At 44.8% G+C, this 17,925-nt stretch overlaps 1 protein-coding gene across 8 annotated transcripts in view; it reads right to left on the minus strand.

Annotated features, from left to right (window-relative positions):
* The window catches only part of sec31a (SEC31 homolog A, COPII coat complex component), a 95,660-nt gene that overhangs the window by 41,390 nt on the left and 36,345 nt on the right, over positions 1-17,925 (minus strand). For 7 of the 8 annotated variants that reach the window (XM_055639354.1, XM_055639363.1, XM_055639336.1 and 4 more), the window contains exons 14-19: positions 15,924-15,998; positions 14,926-15,031; positions 13,514-13,692; positions 13,303-13,429; positions 6,171-6,316; positions 1,817-1,990 (exon numbers count right to left, since the gene is read on the minus strand). In XM_055639354.1, coding sequence (XP_055495329.1) covers positions 1,817-1,990; positions 6,171-6,316; positions 13,303-13,429; positions 13,514-13,692; positions 14,926-15,031; positions 15,924-15,998 — 807 coding nt within the window. The remainder of the gene's footprint in view (positions 1-1,816; positions 1,991-6,170; positions 6,317-13,302; positions 13,430-13,513; positions 13,693-14,925; positions 15,032-15,923; positions 15,999-17,925) is intronic. The other variant, XM_055639344.1, reaches the window with a different exon arrangement.

The following is a 17,925-nucleotide window of genomic DNA, read 5'->3' on the forward strand; positions in this document are numbered from 1 at the left end:
ATGTCCTTCCTCAAATTAGGGGACCAAAACTGCACACAATACTCCAGGTGTGGCCTCATTAGGGCCCTGTACAACTGCACAAGGACCTCTTTGCTCCTATATTTCATTCCTCTTGGTATAAAAGCCAACATGCCATTTTTGCTTTCTTCACTGCCTGCTGTACCTGCATGCTTACTTTCATAGACTGATGTACAAGAACCCCCAGATCCCATTGTACTTCCCCTTTTCCCACCTTGATGCCATTTAGATAGTAATCTGCCTTCCTGTTTTTGCTACCAAAGTGGATAACCTCACATTTATCCGCATTAAACTTCATCTGCCATGCATCTGCCCACTCCCCCAACCTGTCCAAGTCACCCTGCATTATCATAGCATCCTCTTCACAGTTCACACTGCCACCCAGCTTTGTGTCATCTGCAAATTTGCTAATGTTACTTTGAATCCCTTCATCCAAATCATTGATTATATTGTAAATAGCTGCGGTCCCAGCACCGAGCGTGGCGGTACCCCACTACTCACTGCCTGCCATTATGAAAGGGACCTACTCTTTGTTTCCTGCTGCCAACCACTTCTCCATCCAGGCGTGAGCAAGTCCACACTGTACGACTATGACAATAGTGTAGGAAGGAACTGCAGATGCTGGTTTACACTGAAGATAGACAACAATGGTCTTGGACATTAAGCATTAAGACCAAACACCACAGTCTGGGAAGCAACATTGAGGAGAACATTGAATGATTCAAATATCTCCTGTCGTCTCAGAGTTATATTCTTTTGCTATGTGTATACACCTCAAGAACATTCCTTTTTATTCCATCTGATGATCCCATGTTTAACAAGCTCCCTCACCTGAAAGCCGTCCTTCAAATTTAATTAATTTCTTCATTCTGCATTGACATTTAGTCATGAGTTTACACGTTTTTTAAAAGGCAAGTTTTAACCACTGATCAAATTTCCCTCAAATGAAGTGTCCACTCAGAGTCAGAGATGCAGAATGGAAACAGGTTGTTCGATCCATCGGGTCCGAGCTGACTGTGCTTGTTTGTTTGTGCGTTCTCCCTGTGATCGCATGGGTTTTCTCCAGGTGCTCCAGTTTCCTCCCACATTCCAGACATACAGGTTTGCAGGTTAATTGACTCTGCAAAATTGTAAATTGTCCCCAGAGTGTAGGCTAGCACCAGCATCATAAGGTCTTGTGATAGAAGCAGAAATAGGCCATTCAGCCCATCAAGTCTACTCCACCATTCAATCATGGCTGATCTATCTCTCGCTCCTAACCCCATTCTCCTGCCTTCTCCCCATAACTTCCGACACCTGTACTAATTAAGAATCTATCTATCGCTGCCTTAAAAATATCCACCGACTTGGCCTCCACAGCCTTCTGTGGCAAAGAATTCCACAGATTCACCACCCTCTGACTGAAGAAATTTCTCCTCGTCTCCTTCCTAAAGGAACGTCCTTTAATTCTGAGGCTATGACCTCTAGTCCTAGACTCTCCCATGAGTGGAAACATCCTCTCCACATCCATTCTCTCCAAGCCTTTCACGATTCGGTACGTTTCAATGAGGTCCCTCCTCATTCTTCTAAACTCCAGCAAGCACAGACACAGTGTCGTCAAATGCTCATGATATGTTAACCTGGGATCATCTTGTAAACCTCCTCTGGACCCACTGGTATTATTAAAAAAAAAATTCCTGCATGTTATGCCCTAACCAAAAAATGTGTTGATTTAACCATCTTCATAAATTAGTTGACAAGACAATTTGGGGATTATGTGACAGAAAGTGGGAACAAAATACTGTGCATCAGTCAGTACCTGATTTGCGTCGGTAGGCAGATAAGACAAAGCAGCAACCAGACTTCCTTGGGCTGCCAGTAGACCAGCATACTGACTCATCTTCTCTGCTAGAACAGCCCCAACTCCATTATTGTGTGCTCCTTGGGTAAGTTCGACAGCTTTGCGCAAAATCACTACTTTCTCAATGAGATCCTGAAAAGACCATTTAAAAAAAAAAAAAAGCACAAAATCAAAATTTTGATAAAGGAAAATTTACCTCATGTGTTAGATCACTGGTTGCATTTGCAATTAAATGGAGGCAAAAAAAGACCATGTCAATACTGGTAGTGAAATAGACTATACAGGTCCTACCCAGAATACGACATGGTTCTGTTCCTGAGAACAGTTCGTAACCCGAACAGTAGCCAAGTCAGAAATACAGTTGCCACAAAGTTCCCACACAACAGAAGATGTCTGCAGCCCTGCACCACCTGGCAACCCCATCCTGCCCGTCACCCAAATGTCCACTCATGGAAACAGGCAGTAAGCAAGTTGGGCATTTGCAACCTGCTGAGGACCTGAGGGAAGATTTGACCCTTTTAAAAATATGACCCTTTTAAAAAACTGAGCTGCAAATCTGCATTATGCTCTTCTGATGGGCTGCTGACCTCAGGAGCTTGCAATTTTATAATGTTAACTCTGCAGATTTCTGGATACAGGTTTTGTTCATTTAATAAAGGAGCCTGCAGGCTCCTGGACATTCTCGAGTCAGGTCACAACAAAGCTGCAGGACAAACAGAGCATCTTTGTCCCCAGAGTGTAGGCTAGCGCCAGCATCGTAAGGTTGAACAACGGGAAGGTCTTGAGGAAATTTCCTGTTGGGAGAAGTGGTGCCAGCTGGGTGGGTGTGAAATCTTTGCCACATTTCATGGCTCACTGCTCAGAAGATGCAACCAATTTATGACATAGCTGCCTCGTGAGTATTGAGGATGCTGAACTTAAAAACTTGGCCCACATCCAATGTGCAGACTCTTGAGTGCTAGAGTGCGCCAGTGGGGAAGAGTACCTCAGACACACCACTGGCCTCAGATTACCCATTGTATTAGTCTCTCCGTGCTAAGACAGAACAGAGTTCCATTTTAATTCACAGACCGTGAGATCACAGAATATTACACTCACACCAATATTTTCCACTTGATCAGGAAAATAAATTCTTCTATAACCTAATCAGTTTTCAATATTTTGTTTGATCAATTTTTTTTGATCGATTGATTAAAAAATACAGTTTGGAAACAGGCCCTTCGACCCAACGAATCCATGCCGACAATCGATCACCCGTTCACACTAGTTCTATGTTATCCCACTTTCCGATCCACAAGCTACACACTTGGGGCAATTTACAGAGGCCAATTAACCTACAAACCCACTCTTCTTTGGGATGTGGGAGGAAATAAAAGCACCAGGCAGAAACCCGCACCGTTTAGTTTAGTTTAATTTAGAGTTACAGCGCAGAAACAGGCCCATCAGCCCCTGAGTCTGTGCCGACCTACAATCACCCATACACTAGTTCTATCCTATACACTAGGGACAATTTAGTTGTATAGGGAACATGAAAACTCCACACAGACAGCACCCGTGGCGTTTCAGGTGCCGTGAGGCAGCAGCTCTACCAGCTGTGCCACTGCGATGTCATTTCTCTTGCACAGTATCTGTTTGGAAACCTAACGCAAAAGGAATCTGTCCCACTCGCAGTCAAATCCATTAATATTGCTCAATTAAACATCCCAAAAATGCTTTCCTAATATTCAAGGACCAATCCAAGAACAGAGCGTAAATCGTTTGGGGAGAGTTAATGACACCTTGTTGAATAGCGTGCAAGGCTTTGCATTGTGAAAGATGCTGTCTTTCAGAAAGCCTGTTTAAATTAGAGTTTAAAAGCCTGTTTAAAATATTATTATTCTAACAGTGCAGGTGAGTTCAAAGAAGCTATGACATCATTCAAAGAGCAGGGAGTTCTTCCAGCAAAGTAGTGAACATTACTCTAAACGGGCCTAACACCAACACAGATTAACTTGTCACTCATGGCATTAATGATTGGAGCTATCTGGCTCAGTGCAATAATAATCATTGCACTTTTCCACAAGATTATGCCCAGGAGTAATTAATCAGGGATGTGGAGAAGATGTATAATAAGATGCTGAATAAATACAAGGTCCAATTCAATCATTAACATTGAACAGTTTGCAACACCGTGCAATACAATGCACAGTCCATGGAGTGAAGGGATAATTCAAGTCGCCAAATCTAGTGGCATCTTTGGTGGAAAGCACCTTACGTTTAAGAAGGAACTGCAGGTGGTGGAAAAATTGAAGGTAGATAAAAATGCTGGAGTAATTCAGCGGGTGAGGCAGCATCTATGGAGTGAAGGAATAGGCGACGTTTTGTGTCGAGACCTTTCTACAGACTAATGTGGGGGTGGTGGGGGCGGGAAGAAGAAAGGAAGAGGCGGAGACAGTGGGCTGTGGGAGAGCTGGGAAGGGGAGAGGAAAGAGGGCGAAGGCAAGGACTACCTGAAATTGGAGGTCAATGTTCTTACCGCTGGGGTGTAAACTACTGAAGCGAAATATGAGGTGCTGCTCCACCAATTTACAGTGGGACTCACTCTGGCCCAGGAGAGAAAGGTTGGATTCGTAATGGGAGGGGGAGTTGAAGTGCTGAGCCACCGGGAGATCAGGTTGGTTATTGCGTACTGAGCGAAGGTGTTGGATGAAGCGATTGCCAAGCCTACGCTTAGTCTCATCGATGTAGAGCAGCTGACACCTAGAGCAGCGGATGTAATAGATGAGGTTGGAGGAGGTGCAGGTGAACCTCTGACGTACCTGGAAGGACTGTTTCAGTCCTTGGATGGAGTCAAGGAGGGAGGTAAAGCGACAAGTGTAGCATTCCTGCAGTTGCAAGGCAAAGTGCCAGGGGAGGGGGTTGTTTGGGTGGGAAGGGACAAATTGACCAAGGAGTTACGGAGGGAGCAGTCTCTGCGGAAAGCCGAAAGGGGAGGAGATGGGAAGATGTGGCCAGTGGTGGGATCCCGTTGGAGGTGGCGAAAATGTCGGAGGGCTATTTGTTGTATGGCCTGGTAGGGTGGAAGGTGAAGACAAGGGGGACTCTGCCTTTGTAACGAGTGGGGGGATGGGGAGTGAGAGCAGGGTTACGGGGTATAGAAGAGACCCTGGTGAGAGCCTCATAAATAATCGAAGAGGGGAATCCCCGTTCCCTAAAGAATGAGGACATCTCCGATGCCCTGGTTTGGAACACCTCATCCTGGGGTGCAGATGTGGCGTAGACAGAGGAATTGGGAGTAGGGGGATAGAGTCTTTACAGAAAGCAGGGTGGGAAGAAGTGTAGTCCAGATGGCCATGGGAGTCGGTGGGTTTATAGTAGATGTCGGTCAGTAGTCTGCTACTTGCGATGGAAATAGTGAGGTCTAGAAACGATCGGGAGATGTCGGAATAAGTCCAGGTGGAAAAATTACAGATGAGACTCGAGAACGAGAAGGTATCAGATTCAGAAATCTTCCAGCCCAGATTTATAGGAAGGCTTGATATAAATGCTAATATTATGTTATCAAGGCTGCCTTTAGCCAGATGTCTTCAGTAAATCTTTACTACAAAGATGCAACTCATGGTCATCCAGCACAGAAACATTCTCTTTGGCCCAACTTGGTCATGTCGACCAAAATGCCCCATCTATCTACACTAGTCCCACTTGCCAACGTTTGGTCCATATCCCTCTTTAGAGGAGAAAGGTGGGACTATTGTAGATGGGTCATCTTGGTCAGCATAGGCAAGTTGAGCTGAAGGTCCTGTTTCTGTGCTGTACGACTCTGCACTTGACAATTATAGGCAGTTCATGCCTTTTAAGTAAATAATTGTTGAAGATGAACTAATGAATAGCCAGATGCAAAATCAGCTTGCAAGGATAATTTTCACTTCAGCAAGCCAAAGGGAGCGTCATCGGGGACTTGTACTGCAATATGCAAACACTGGGGAATAGAGAAGAGATCCCACTGGAATGTAAATGCGACAAAACATTGTCTCTCAAGAAAATATCTGTCTCCTGTCCTTAATATGTATAGGAAAGAACTGCAGATGCTGGTTTAAATCGAAGGTAGACACAAATTGCTGGTGTAACTCTGGACAGAAGGAATGGGTGACATTTCGGATTGAGACCCTTCCTCAGATTGAAGAGGGTCTCGACCCGAAACGTTACCCTTTCCTTCTCTCCAGTGATGCTGCCTGCCCCGCTGAGTTACTGCAGCATTTTGCGTCTACCTTCCTTTCCTTAATAGATTCAAAAGGGGAACAGCGTCGCCTCAATGACTTTCAGCCAGACTAACCTGAAGAGCAAGAGGAGAGTTGCCATTCTGAGCTCTATCCCAGCAGACAACTAGTTTCTCCACATTACCGGCGCAGATATAGCACAGGCAGGCCTGAGCCTGAAGGTCGTTGTCTCCTTCACTCTCCAAACGAGCGCCCAAATAATCTTGGATGAAACAAAGAAAAACATTTTAAAATAACTGACTTTAGTTTCAAGTTATTTTCCATTTGTACTTTTAAATTAGACATTGAGTGTACCTTCCATTCTCAAACCAAAGGTTAAAGTGTTACAAACAACGGACCACACACTACTAACATGTTACACTTGTTTCCCAAACCCCCGCCCCTTTCAACTCATGCAGTGTATGCCATGAGTGAGTGACCAAGCGATGCACTGAGGAGCAGCATTGAGGAGTAGAGGCCCAATGATTCACATCTCTGCCGTGCTCCCAGAGTTATATTCTTTTGCTATGTGTATACACCTCAAGAACTTTTATTTTAATTCCATCTGATAATCCCATGTGCAAACAAACTCCCTCATCTGAAAGCTGTCTTTCAAATTTAATTCATCTATTTATTCTGCATTGACATTTAGTTACGAGTTTTTTTAAAAGGCAAGTTTTAACCACTGATCAAATTTCCCCCAAATGAAGTGTCCACTCAGAGTCAAAGAGATACAGCATGGAAACATGGCTGTGGACATCGTGGATCTGTTTACGCCGCATCTGCACCCAGGATGAGGTGTTCCAGACCATGGCATCGGAGATGTCCTCATTCTTTAGGGAACGTGGGTTCCCCTCTTCTATTATAGATGAGGATCTCACCAGGGTCTCCTCTATATCCCGGAGCTCCGCTCTCATTACCCATCCCCCTATTCGTAACAAGGACAGAGTCCCCCTTGTCCTCATCTTCCACCCCATCAGCCATCACATACAACATATAATCCTCCGACATTTTCGCCACCTCCAACGGGATCCCACCACTGGCCACATCTTCCCATCTCCTCCCCTTTCTGCTTTGCGTAGAGACCATTCCTTCTGTAACTCCCTGGTCAATTTGGCCCTTCCTACCCAAACCACCCCCTCCCCGGGTACTTTCCCTTGCAACCGCAGGAAATGCTACACTTGTCGCTTTACCTCCCCCCTCAACATCCAAGGACCCAAGCAGTCGTTCCAGGTGAGGCAAAGGTTCACCTGCACCTCCTCCAACCTCATCTACTGCATCTGCTGTTCCAGGTGTCAACATCTCTACATCGGTGAGACCAAGCGCAGGCTTGGCGATTGCTTCGCGCAACACCTCCACTCAGTTCGCAATAACCAAACTGATCTCCCGGTGGCTCAGCACTTCAGCTTCCTCTCCCATTCCGAATCTGACCTTTCTGTCCTGGGCCTCCTCCAATGCCAGAGTGAGGCCCAGTGCAAATTGGAGGAGCAGCACCTCACATTTTGCTTAGGTAATTTACACCCCAGCGGTATGAACATTGACTTCTCTAATTTCAGATAGTCCTTGCTTTCTCCCTCCTCCCCCTTCCCAGCTCACCCACACAGCCTACTATCTCCACCTCTTCTTTTCTTTTTCCCACCCCCCCCCACGACATCAGTCTGAAGAAGGGTCTCGACTCAAAACTTCATCTATTCCTTCTCTCCATGCCTCACCCGCTGAGTCCCTCCAGCATTTTTGTCTACCAGCATGGAAACAGGTCATTCGATCCATCGAGTCAGCTGACTGTTTACACTAAGCCTATATTCATCCTTATTTTTAAAAATAAATTCACCTCACTTTCTCATGACCCCTCCTCACCCCACCACCACCTTAGACACCCACAATTTAGCGTCCAATTAACAAACCAACCCACACGTCTTTGGAATGCAAGAGGAAATTGAAGCACCCGGAGGAAACCCATGGGAGAACGTCCAACTCCCAACAGAAGGACCCAATGTCAGGATTGAACACAGGTCACCTGCATTGTGAGGCAGTGGCTCTACTGGCAGGATCACTATGTAGCCATCTCTAATTCACCCCCAAATAGAGAGCTAGCACCAGCGTTAGACATGGCAGCCTAGAGTTTACACCCAGATCAGCAGTTTCACAAACAACTACATGGGCAAATGCATTGTGCAGTACAGCTGAACCACAGAAATATCAAATGGGCCAGGTTCCACACTCCATCTATATTGTTCACCAATTCCCGCTGGACTGCTGACTGTAGCCCTGCCATTGTTCACAGCTCTGGTAAATGGCTTCCCAGTAACAGTATCTATATTCATGCATTGGAAGCTGTGGAGACGTTGGAATTGTAGCTCAGTGCAAGTCAGCACCATTTATGGTGTAGCACCAGAAGAATGCAAAGGGAAGGCAGCCAGATGCTGCTTTGTTCGTGGATTACCCACAGTTGATGGGAAATGAGAAATGTTGATGGTCTTGGATATAAATTTTAAGGAACATAACACCGTGATACCACAAACTAGTGTCTGCTCTGAAATGAATAATGTTAATGATAAACAGGGACTTTACTCAGTACTTTCATTGATTGCACTCATAAGTAAGCAGAGGAACACCTCTCTCCTGGTTTAGTCGAGATCAGTACAATCTATCACCGGAATTTGAACATTGTCAAAGGGTTATTACCCTTGCTGCCTGCTCTCTGCCATCAGTTGAGCTTTTTATTGGACCTCAGTATATGTGACAATCAACTAAACTTAACAAACCGTGGCTCTCTGCTCTTGGTGAACCAGTTGCTAATTTTACAGCATATAATGATCCAACATTTTCGCCATCTCCAAAGGGATCCCACTACTGGCCACATCTTCGCATCTCCACCCCTTTCTGCTTTCCGCAGAGGCCGTTCCCTCTGCAACTCCCTGGTCAACTCGTCCCTTCCCACCCAAACCACCCGCTCCCCAGGTACTTTCCCCAACAACTGCAGGAGATGCAACACCTGTCCCTTTACCTCCCCCCTTGACTCCATCCAAGGATCCAAACAGTCTTTCCAGGTGAGGCAGAGGTTCATTTGCACCTCCTCCAACCTCATCCACTGTATCCTCTGTTCCAGGTGTCAACTTCTTTACATCGGTGAGATCAAGACACGGGCTTGGCGATCGTTTCAATGAACACCTCCGCTCAGTCAGCCTTAACCTACCCGATCTTCCGGTTGCTCAGCACTTTAACCCCCTCTGCCACTCCCAATCTGACCTATCTGTCCTGGGCCTCCTCCTTTGTCAGAGTGAGGCCCAGCGCAGAAATTGAAGGAACAGCCTCCATGTGGGCGGCGCGACTCAAGTCGCAGCGGCCCCTGCAGTCCGTCTGTCTTTTTTTAATTTTTTGTCTCGTTTGAATGTAGTTTTTATGCAGTTTTTTTTAAAACTGGGTATGTGTGTGTGGAGGGCGGGGGGTGGGGAAACTTTTAAAATCTTTCTCCTACACGGAGAACCCGACCTTTTCTCTGTCGAGTCTCCGTTGTCGTTGGAGCCTAGCACTGTGGAGCGGCCTTCAACCGGAACGACCTGGGGCTCCAGTCGCGGAGCCTGCGGACTTAGCCACCCTCGCGGAGCTTGCCGAGGTTTCGGAGCGGGTGGAGCTGTGGTGACATGCTGCTGCGGCCCGACCCCAGAAATTCGGAGGCTTCAGCCGCCGGCCCGGTGGACGGTGACACCAGGAGCCCGCGGGTCCCTGGTGGGAGACCGCTTTTCGGGGCTTCCGTAACGGCGACTTCTCCCGCCCGAGTTGCGGGGTTGAGGATGACCTGGAGCGGGGCCCGACATCGCCCGGCGCGGCTTTAATGGCTGCGGGACTTATTTACCATCGCCCGCCGGGGGCTTTGACTCTGACATCGGGAGGAGAACGAGGAGTGCAGGGGAGAGATAAGACGTTGCCTTCCATTACAGTGAGGAGGAGATTCACTGTGATGGATGTTTGTGTAAATTGTGTTGTGTCTTGGTTCTTCTTCTTGTTTGTATGACTGCAGAAACCAAATTTTGTTTGAACCTCTGGGTTCAAATGACAACAAATAAATTGTATTGTATTGTATTGTTAGCATTTTTACACCTTATCAGTATTTCTTTCTTATCTTTACCAAAATAAAATATATTTCTATGAAACCACATCCCATATCACTGAAATACGAGCAAGAGATTAATATTAGATTTATTTAAAAATTGGTATCTAGGCACTCTGAGATCAATCCGAGAGAAATAATGAGAAAATACGATAATAAAATTAGATAATTGTCCCAAGTGTGTAGGATAAAACTAGTGTATGGATGATTGTGGTCGCGGTGGACAGTGGGCCGAAGGGCCTGTTTCCACATTGTACCTCTAAACTAAACAATAACCTCTCCCTCAACATCAGGAAGATGAAAAAGCTAGTTAGCGACTCTAGGGAGCAAAGTGGGATTAATGCCCCAATCAGAATCAAAGGTGCCAAAATAGAAATGGATGAAAGCTTCAAGTTTCTTGGAGTAAATATTACCGCAATCTGTCGTGGACCACTGGCCCACTCACCGACGGCTCCACTTCCTGAAGAAACCGAGGCAATGCAGCATGTCTTTAATGACTCTCACAAACCTCTGCAGATGTACCATTGACAGCATTGTGTCGGGTTGCATCACAGCTTGGTTTGGGAACTGCGCAAGACTGCAAGGAAGTGCAGAGAGTTGTGGATGTGACTCTGTCCATCACTCCCCACCATTGACTCCATCTACACTTCAAGATGCTTCAGAAAATCAGCAAACATAATCAAAGGCTTGTCACACCCCAGTCATTCCTTCTTCTCTCAGCGCCCGTTGGGTAGAAGATACAGAAGCTTGTGAGCACAAACCATCGGACTCAGTAACTGCGCCTTCCCCTCTGCTATCCGGTTTCTGAGTGGCCCTTCCATAAACTAGGGTACAGTCCAATTTTCCTCTGGATTTTGTCTCTGGAACCGTTGTGCTACAATGCTGAGAACTATATTCTGTATCTTTCCCTCCACTCTATTTATTGTACCTGAGTTTGGGTTGATTGTATTGATGTATAGTATTATCTGATTTGATTGGATTGCATGCAAAACAAAGCTTTTCATTGTGCCTCAAATCACATGCCAATAATAAACCTAAATTTTGCAGTGAAATGTGCTTTAGGACACCCAAGAAGCTTTACATAATTCCAGAGAAAGCAGTTCTCCTGATATGTACACATTCACAACCTTAGATGTTCATTCTGTCACAAGTCCCGCAGCTAGCTCCGGTGCTCACTACAATATTCAACCTCTCCCTGGACAAGTCCGTGGTCCCTGCCTGCTTCAAAAAATCCATCATTGTACCGGTACCAAAAAATGCCTCCCCCGCCTGCCTGAATGACTACCATCCGGTGGCCCTTACCTCGGTAGTCACGAAATGCTTTGAGAGGCTGGTGAAGAAACACATCTGCGCCTTCCTCCCTCGCAACATGGACCCGTTGCAGTTCGCATACCGTCCGAACAGATCCACGGACGTTGCGGTCTCCCAGGTCTTGCACACCGCTCTCTCTCATCATGACAGCCAGAAGGGGGGGCTACGTGAGGATGCTGTTCATAGACTTCAGTTTAGCCTTCAACAAGATAGTCCCCACCAGACTGGCCGAGAAGCTGCTGGCATTGGGCTCAACACTTCCCTGTTTGCCTGGGCCCTGGACTTTCTCACCGCCAGGCCCCAGGTAGTCAAGATGGGAGGGAATACATCGAAGTCCCTCACCCTGAGCACAGGATCGCCCCAGGGTTGCGTCCTCAGCCCCCTATTGTACTCCCTGTACACACATGAGTGTGTGGCTAGGTTCAGCTCCAACTCAATAATTAAGTTTGCTGATGACACTGTGGTGGTGGGCCTGATCTCAGACAACGATGAGAAGGCCTACCGGGAGGAGGTGGCTGATCTAGCACTCTGGTGCCAGGATAACAGCCTCCTCTTGAACATCAAAAAAACGAAGGAGCTGATCGTGGACTTTAGGAGGGCACATCATCCGAGGACATATACACCATAAATGGGGATCCTGTAGATAGGGTGAGCTGTTTTAAATATCTGGGAGTCCACATCTCTGAGGATATGACATGGGCATCACACGCCTCAGCACTCGTGATTAAGGCAAGGCAACGCCTTTACCACCTCAGGCAACTGAGGAAATTCAGAGTGTCTCCGAGGATCCTCCAGTGCTTCTACGCAGCGGCGGTGGAAAGCATCTTGTTCGGAAATATTACCACCTGGTTTGGGAATTGCTCTGCCCAGGACAAGAAGGTTTTGCAGAGAGTAGTGCGTTCAGCCGAACGCACTATGGGAACTTCACTCGCCCCCCTGCAGGAACTATACATCAGGAGGTGCAACTCCAGAGCCAATAAAATCATGGGAGACCCCTTCCACCCATGCAACGGACTGTTCCAGCTGCTATGGTCAGGCAAACGCCTCCGTTGCCATGCTGTGAGAACGGAGAGGTTGAGAAGGAGTTTCTTTCCAGAAGCCATTCGGACTGTAAATCTCACCAGGGACTAACTTTACTGAACGTTTGTCCTTCCAATTTTTAATATGTAAAAGAATATGTGTGTGTTTATGATTGTGTTTATTTGTTTGGTTGTTTGTTTGTTTGTCTTTTTGCACAAAGTCCGCGAGCATTGCCACTTTTCATTTCACTGCACATCTCGAATGTGTATGTGACGAATAAACTTGACTTGGCTTGACTTGAGCCCTGGGGAGATGTCCTTCAATCCTGGCACCAGGTCGGCAACACAGGCTTCGAGACTCATGCATGGTCACGGTTACAGAGAATGGTCTCTATCCCACAAACGACACTGCCCTTGCAGGCTAATGCATTGCAGCATTCCCTTCCATCCCCCCCCCCCCCCCCCCCCCCCCCCCCCCCCCAGTAGAATATCCCCATTACATTAGGATAAAGGGGTCCGTTTTCTCATCCTCTCTACAGACTGCTCTCATCCACACAGGCTGCAAGAATTGTGTATCAAATAAAAATGTAATTGCTTGTAATCTGAAACAAATACAAAAAAATGCTTGAAATACTCAGCAGGTCAGGCAGCAAGTCTGGTGGGAGAAGCAAAGTTAATGTTTCAGGTCGTGGTGAATCAAACCATAATTAATTCCTGTTATTTACATCACAGCCACTCTCGTCCATAGGGCAAAGTAACTGTACTCACCACACAGTGTGGCAAATTCATCAGGCCCGACGTAAGTCAGCAAGGCAGCAAAAGCTTCTTTCCAATTCTGAAGATCACATGACTGTAAAATTTCTTTCCAATCCCTTGTCACCACAGCATCTATCAACTAAGCATTATATCCAAAAGTTAAGGCCAATATTAATGCATCATAATCAAAATTAAAACAAGGTCAAAGCGAAAGCCAACTTACCCTGGTAATCTTGCTTTTTGTTTTGGCAAAGTATTTTTTTTGCGTCTTAGCCAGAAGTTCCTGGCCTCCAGCTATCGCTAAGATGATGGCATCTGCCATTCGATTATCATGCAAGCACAGATCAACGGCTCCTTCAAAGTTGCCTGTCAACAAGGCCTGGGTAATCAACCCGTCAACATCTGTGGAACGGAAGGGAATTTTTAAAACAGATCTTCTTGCCAAAATATCTTCGTCCAATCTGTGCAGCATGGGTCCCCTTCAGCATAAAATTGAAGGATTGCAAGCAACATTGTTAGGGAGCCCCTCTCAGCTCAGGTGGATATAAATTACCCCAAGACGCGACTGAAAACAGCAGATTTTGCTGGCGAGCCGGTCAACATTGCTCCTGCAAGTACTGCCATTAAAAGCAATTCACTGAGCACCTCTTGCATGACGTTTGTGAGATCTGCACAAATTAATTGCTACGTCAATCTATAACAAGTGGTGTGTGTTAAAAGTCATCCATTTGATGCAGATCTCCTGTGATATCCAGGAAACTTAATGAGCAAATTAATTCTCTCCCTTTCCTGAGCCAAAATTTGCACAATTCCAATTATGCACAGGACTGAAATTAGCACGCAAGGGAAAGAAAAACAAGATGCATTCACATTATCTGACCTTTCATTGTTTACATTGAGAAAATTATGAAACTAAGGACCTTGGGCTTTTTTTTTGCATTGGTGTTGAGGTTGGCGTTATTACTTCATTAACATTAAAAAACAATTAAAATTAAATTAAATTAAAATTATTTACTTGGTATTGTTTTTACAAGCCTGTTATGTACCTGCAAGTAAGAAATTCATTATTCCATTGTCAGCATATATGACAATTCTTGACTCTCAACTTGAAACTTAAATGCAATTAAAGAACCAATATTGTCCTGAGGAATCTGATGGTCTGGGAGCAAGGTAACGTAAAAATGATATTTTATGCAGAGGGTACTGCACAGGACAAGTGAGATTCCCCTTTACAGAGAAAGGGGACTTTCCAAATTTGCTGATCTTTAATGGTGATGGTGGATTAATGTCCCTGGTTTTGGACGTGTGTTCCAGAAGGGAATAGCCAGAATAATTTATGACATAAAACATCAGGTTCTGTTCATTATGCAAACTAAAACATTTGGTGAAACAGAGGCAACTCCCCATTCCAGCAAGAGCTGATGAAGACACATTGGACCAAATGGCATCACACTTCCAATATTATAAATATTTAAATCAAAAGTTTTACGAAAGATTTTTCTTGGAAAATCTAAAACATTTGTCCAGTCAGTTTTAAGGATGTGATTTAATGGGTCAACCTAAATTAAAAAAATATATTAATTTTTGTGTACATTTCTTTTGAAAATGAATCAAACTCTTGTGCAATCTAATTACCTCCACTGACGGAGATATTGAATTTTGTTTCTTTCTCAACTTGCTTCTCGGATGTGGCCATGTTTAGGTCCAAATCCTCCTCATCTTCTTCATGCTCATCGTCTGTCTATGGAGCAACAAATACACAACTAAATACATATAATATAGAAAGCACAAACAAACATTTCATTTTATCATTGATATATGCATTTAAAATACAACCACAGAAAGAATTACATGGGTTGTGTTCGCTACTTGCATAATTGCTGAAGGATGCAACCTATTATAACCTGAACATCAATGACGGTTGATAGTTTTATTCCTTCTGTGGTGCTGGCATAAAATAGATTGTGAAGCACAGTCCAACTCCAGATCGTAATATACCCGCTTAAGGCAGACCGCAAACAAAGTTCCAGACTAGATTACACTTTTCCTGGATGGTTCAGCCAGTTTCTCCAGCATTGAGCACTGGAATGATTGGAGCACTGAAACAAGCATGGCTCGATTCACTGGTTTATTCCATTAACTGATCTCAGACAGAGCAACAGCACAACTGGCCTCAGTTAGAGAAAGGAAAATCAGCTGTAGCTCCCAACCCAGGTAATATCTAGATAGACACAATATAATGGAACAACTCAGCGGGACAGGCAGCATCTCTGGAGAGAAGGAATAGGCGACTTTTCGGGTCGAGACCATTCTTTAGACTGAATCGCGGACCAATCCTTCTCTCCAGAGATGCTGCCTGCCCCGCTGAGTTACTCCAGCATTTTGTCTATCTTTGGTGTAAACTAGCATCTGCAGTTCCTCCCTTCACACCAGGTAACATCTAACATTCATGTTAGGAAATGTACAGGGACAGACATTAAAAATATATACACTTGCTCACAATAAATAAGGAAATTCCAAGGTCGATAAATGTAATTTTCGAGATGAGATGTGAGAATGAAAAATAGTACAGTTCGCACAAAGTATCACTAAATGTACAAGGACAAAGAAATAAAGTGGGATTTATTTGATACCTCCCCTAGGGACTGATCTTCCGTAGCAAGGTTGTCTTCAGCACTCTCTGTTGTCTGCTCAGAGTCTCCTGGATCCTTAAAGTGGAAGGGTTAGATGACAACATCATAAGGAGTAGGAAGCAGCAGTAAAGCCAGAAAATAACAATACCAAGGACCAAAATGGGGCCAGAAACTTATTCCACAAGTAATAAAGATCACAATGCCAAAGGTCAGCAATGGAGACTCGCAAACTATTTCATTAAAGTTAACGAGGAACTGCAAATGATTCAAGTCATCACTTGCAATGATTCTAATGATATACCCAAACATTAAATCTAAATATATTAAAAAGTTGCAATGACTCGGTTAAGTTAGCAGCGTATGATATAATGGGCTGCCACTAATTATGGGTCCCATCCAGATTTATCTGTTTCCTGGTAGGTGCGGGTTAATGTAAAACTATTACATAATCCAGCATTGCAATGGCAACTCCCTTGGAAGAACCATAAGGTGGCGGCTGGTGCACCGAGCACACACCCAACCAGTGTTGGACTGGCCACCCTGAGAGTGAAACACAGCACAAAGACAAAGTAGAGGACGTCTTGTTCTACATCTTTGCATCTTCCCTGGTCCATGAGAACTCTGCCCATAATGGTGTTTATAAGCATGACATCCCTCAACAATAACTTCTCTCTCCCCCCACAGTTCAAAATAATTAACCAAAAAGATTGAAATGTTTAATTTAAAATAAAAATTGCATGCTTGAATTTTGATCGTATAGCTTTAACCTGTAGGCAAAGATGAGTGCAGGTTACCAAGGTCATAAGGACCCCTGTAAGGGGGGGTCCAAATGTTATAAATTGAAGGCAGAATAGGCTTGAGAAGGAGAAAAGATCAGCCATGATCGAATAACGGAGCCAACTCGATGGGCCAAATGGCCTAATTCTATTCCTGGGACTTACGGCCTTTAAAAAAACTAAAGCTGTGTAAAATATGTTAACACCCTATTATTTTGCCCCACCTATTCATTTTGAACTAGGTGTTGTTCAGGTTTTATAGAGTTATTGTGCTCAACAGCAGAGGTGCCTTGGAATTTATTGTGAACACCATGGGGGTTCAGTGCAAGCATATCTGATATTCAGCTTGCTTATTTCACATACGCCAGGCTGGGGCAAAAGTAATTTATTTAAATATGCCTACTGGTTAGATTGTTATCATTACCATTGTAAGCCACTTGCACAGCCTGCATTGGCCACGTTCTTATCTGGATGCATATCACCCCACCCTCACCTCCAGACCCAAACCCTGCTTAGGTGGAGTAGAATATTAGATCCTCTCCTCTGCCCTGCAATCCTTTCCCCTGAATTCAGGAGAACATTCCAAACTAGATTAATGCCACTCCCCTGTTTTGATCCCTTGGGATGAAACTATCCAACTGTTTCTTCCAGTTTGGATTTAGATTCACGACACAAAGTGGCCTTGCCATTGCCTTGTGCCCAATGAAACGTTTAAATATTTTAAGAAAAATGCCAGCCAGTTTGATCAAACTTTTTTCATCTTGTGGAATAATGTTCTTCCCATGGTTGGTATCATAGTAGTAATATCAATACAAATCAAACAGCTAAAATCAAAGACTTTTTGGGTTACACAATGATTTAATTTAGTAATTAATTAAATAAAAGGTTATGCTATCAAATCAAAATGATAATTCAAGGTAGCAGTGTTGTGATTAGATTAGGGCAAGAAAGTCAAGAGGGGTGTTCAAAAAATCACACAGGGGTGATAGGTAAATAGGGTAAAACTATTTTTAACTGGGCAGCTCAATGGCACAGCTGGTGGAGCTGTTGCTTTACAGCGCCAAAGACCCTGGTTTGATTCTGATCCTCGGGTGCTGTCTGTGTGGAGTTTGCACGTTCTCCCTATGATCGCATGGGTTTCCTCCTAGTGCTCCGGTTTCTTCCCAAATCCAAAAGACGTGCAGTTTTGTAGGTTAATTGGCCTCTGTAAATTGCCCCTTGTGTGG

The sequence above is a fragment of the Leucoraja erinacea genome, chromosome 1, assembly GCF_028641065.1.
Source record: "Leucoraja erinacea ecotype New England chromosome 1, Leri_hhj_1, whole genome shotgun sequence".
Taxonomy (NCBI): Eukaryota; Metazoa; Chordata; class Chondrichthyes; order Rajiformes; family Rajidae; genus Leucoraja; species Leucoraja erinaceus.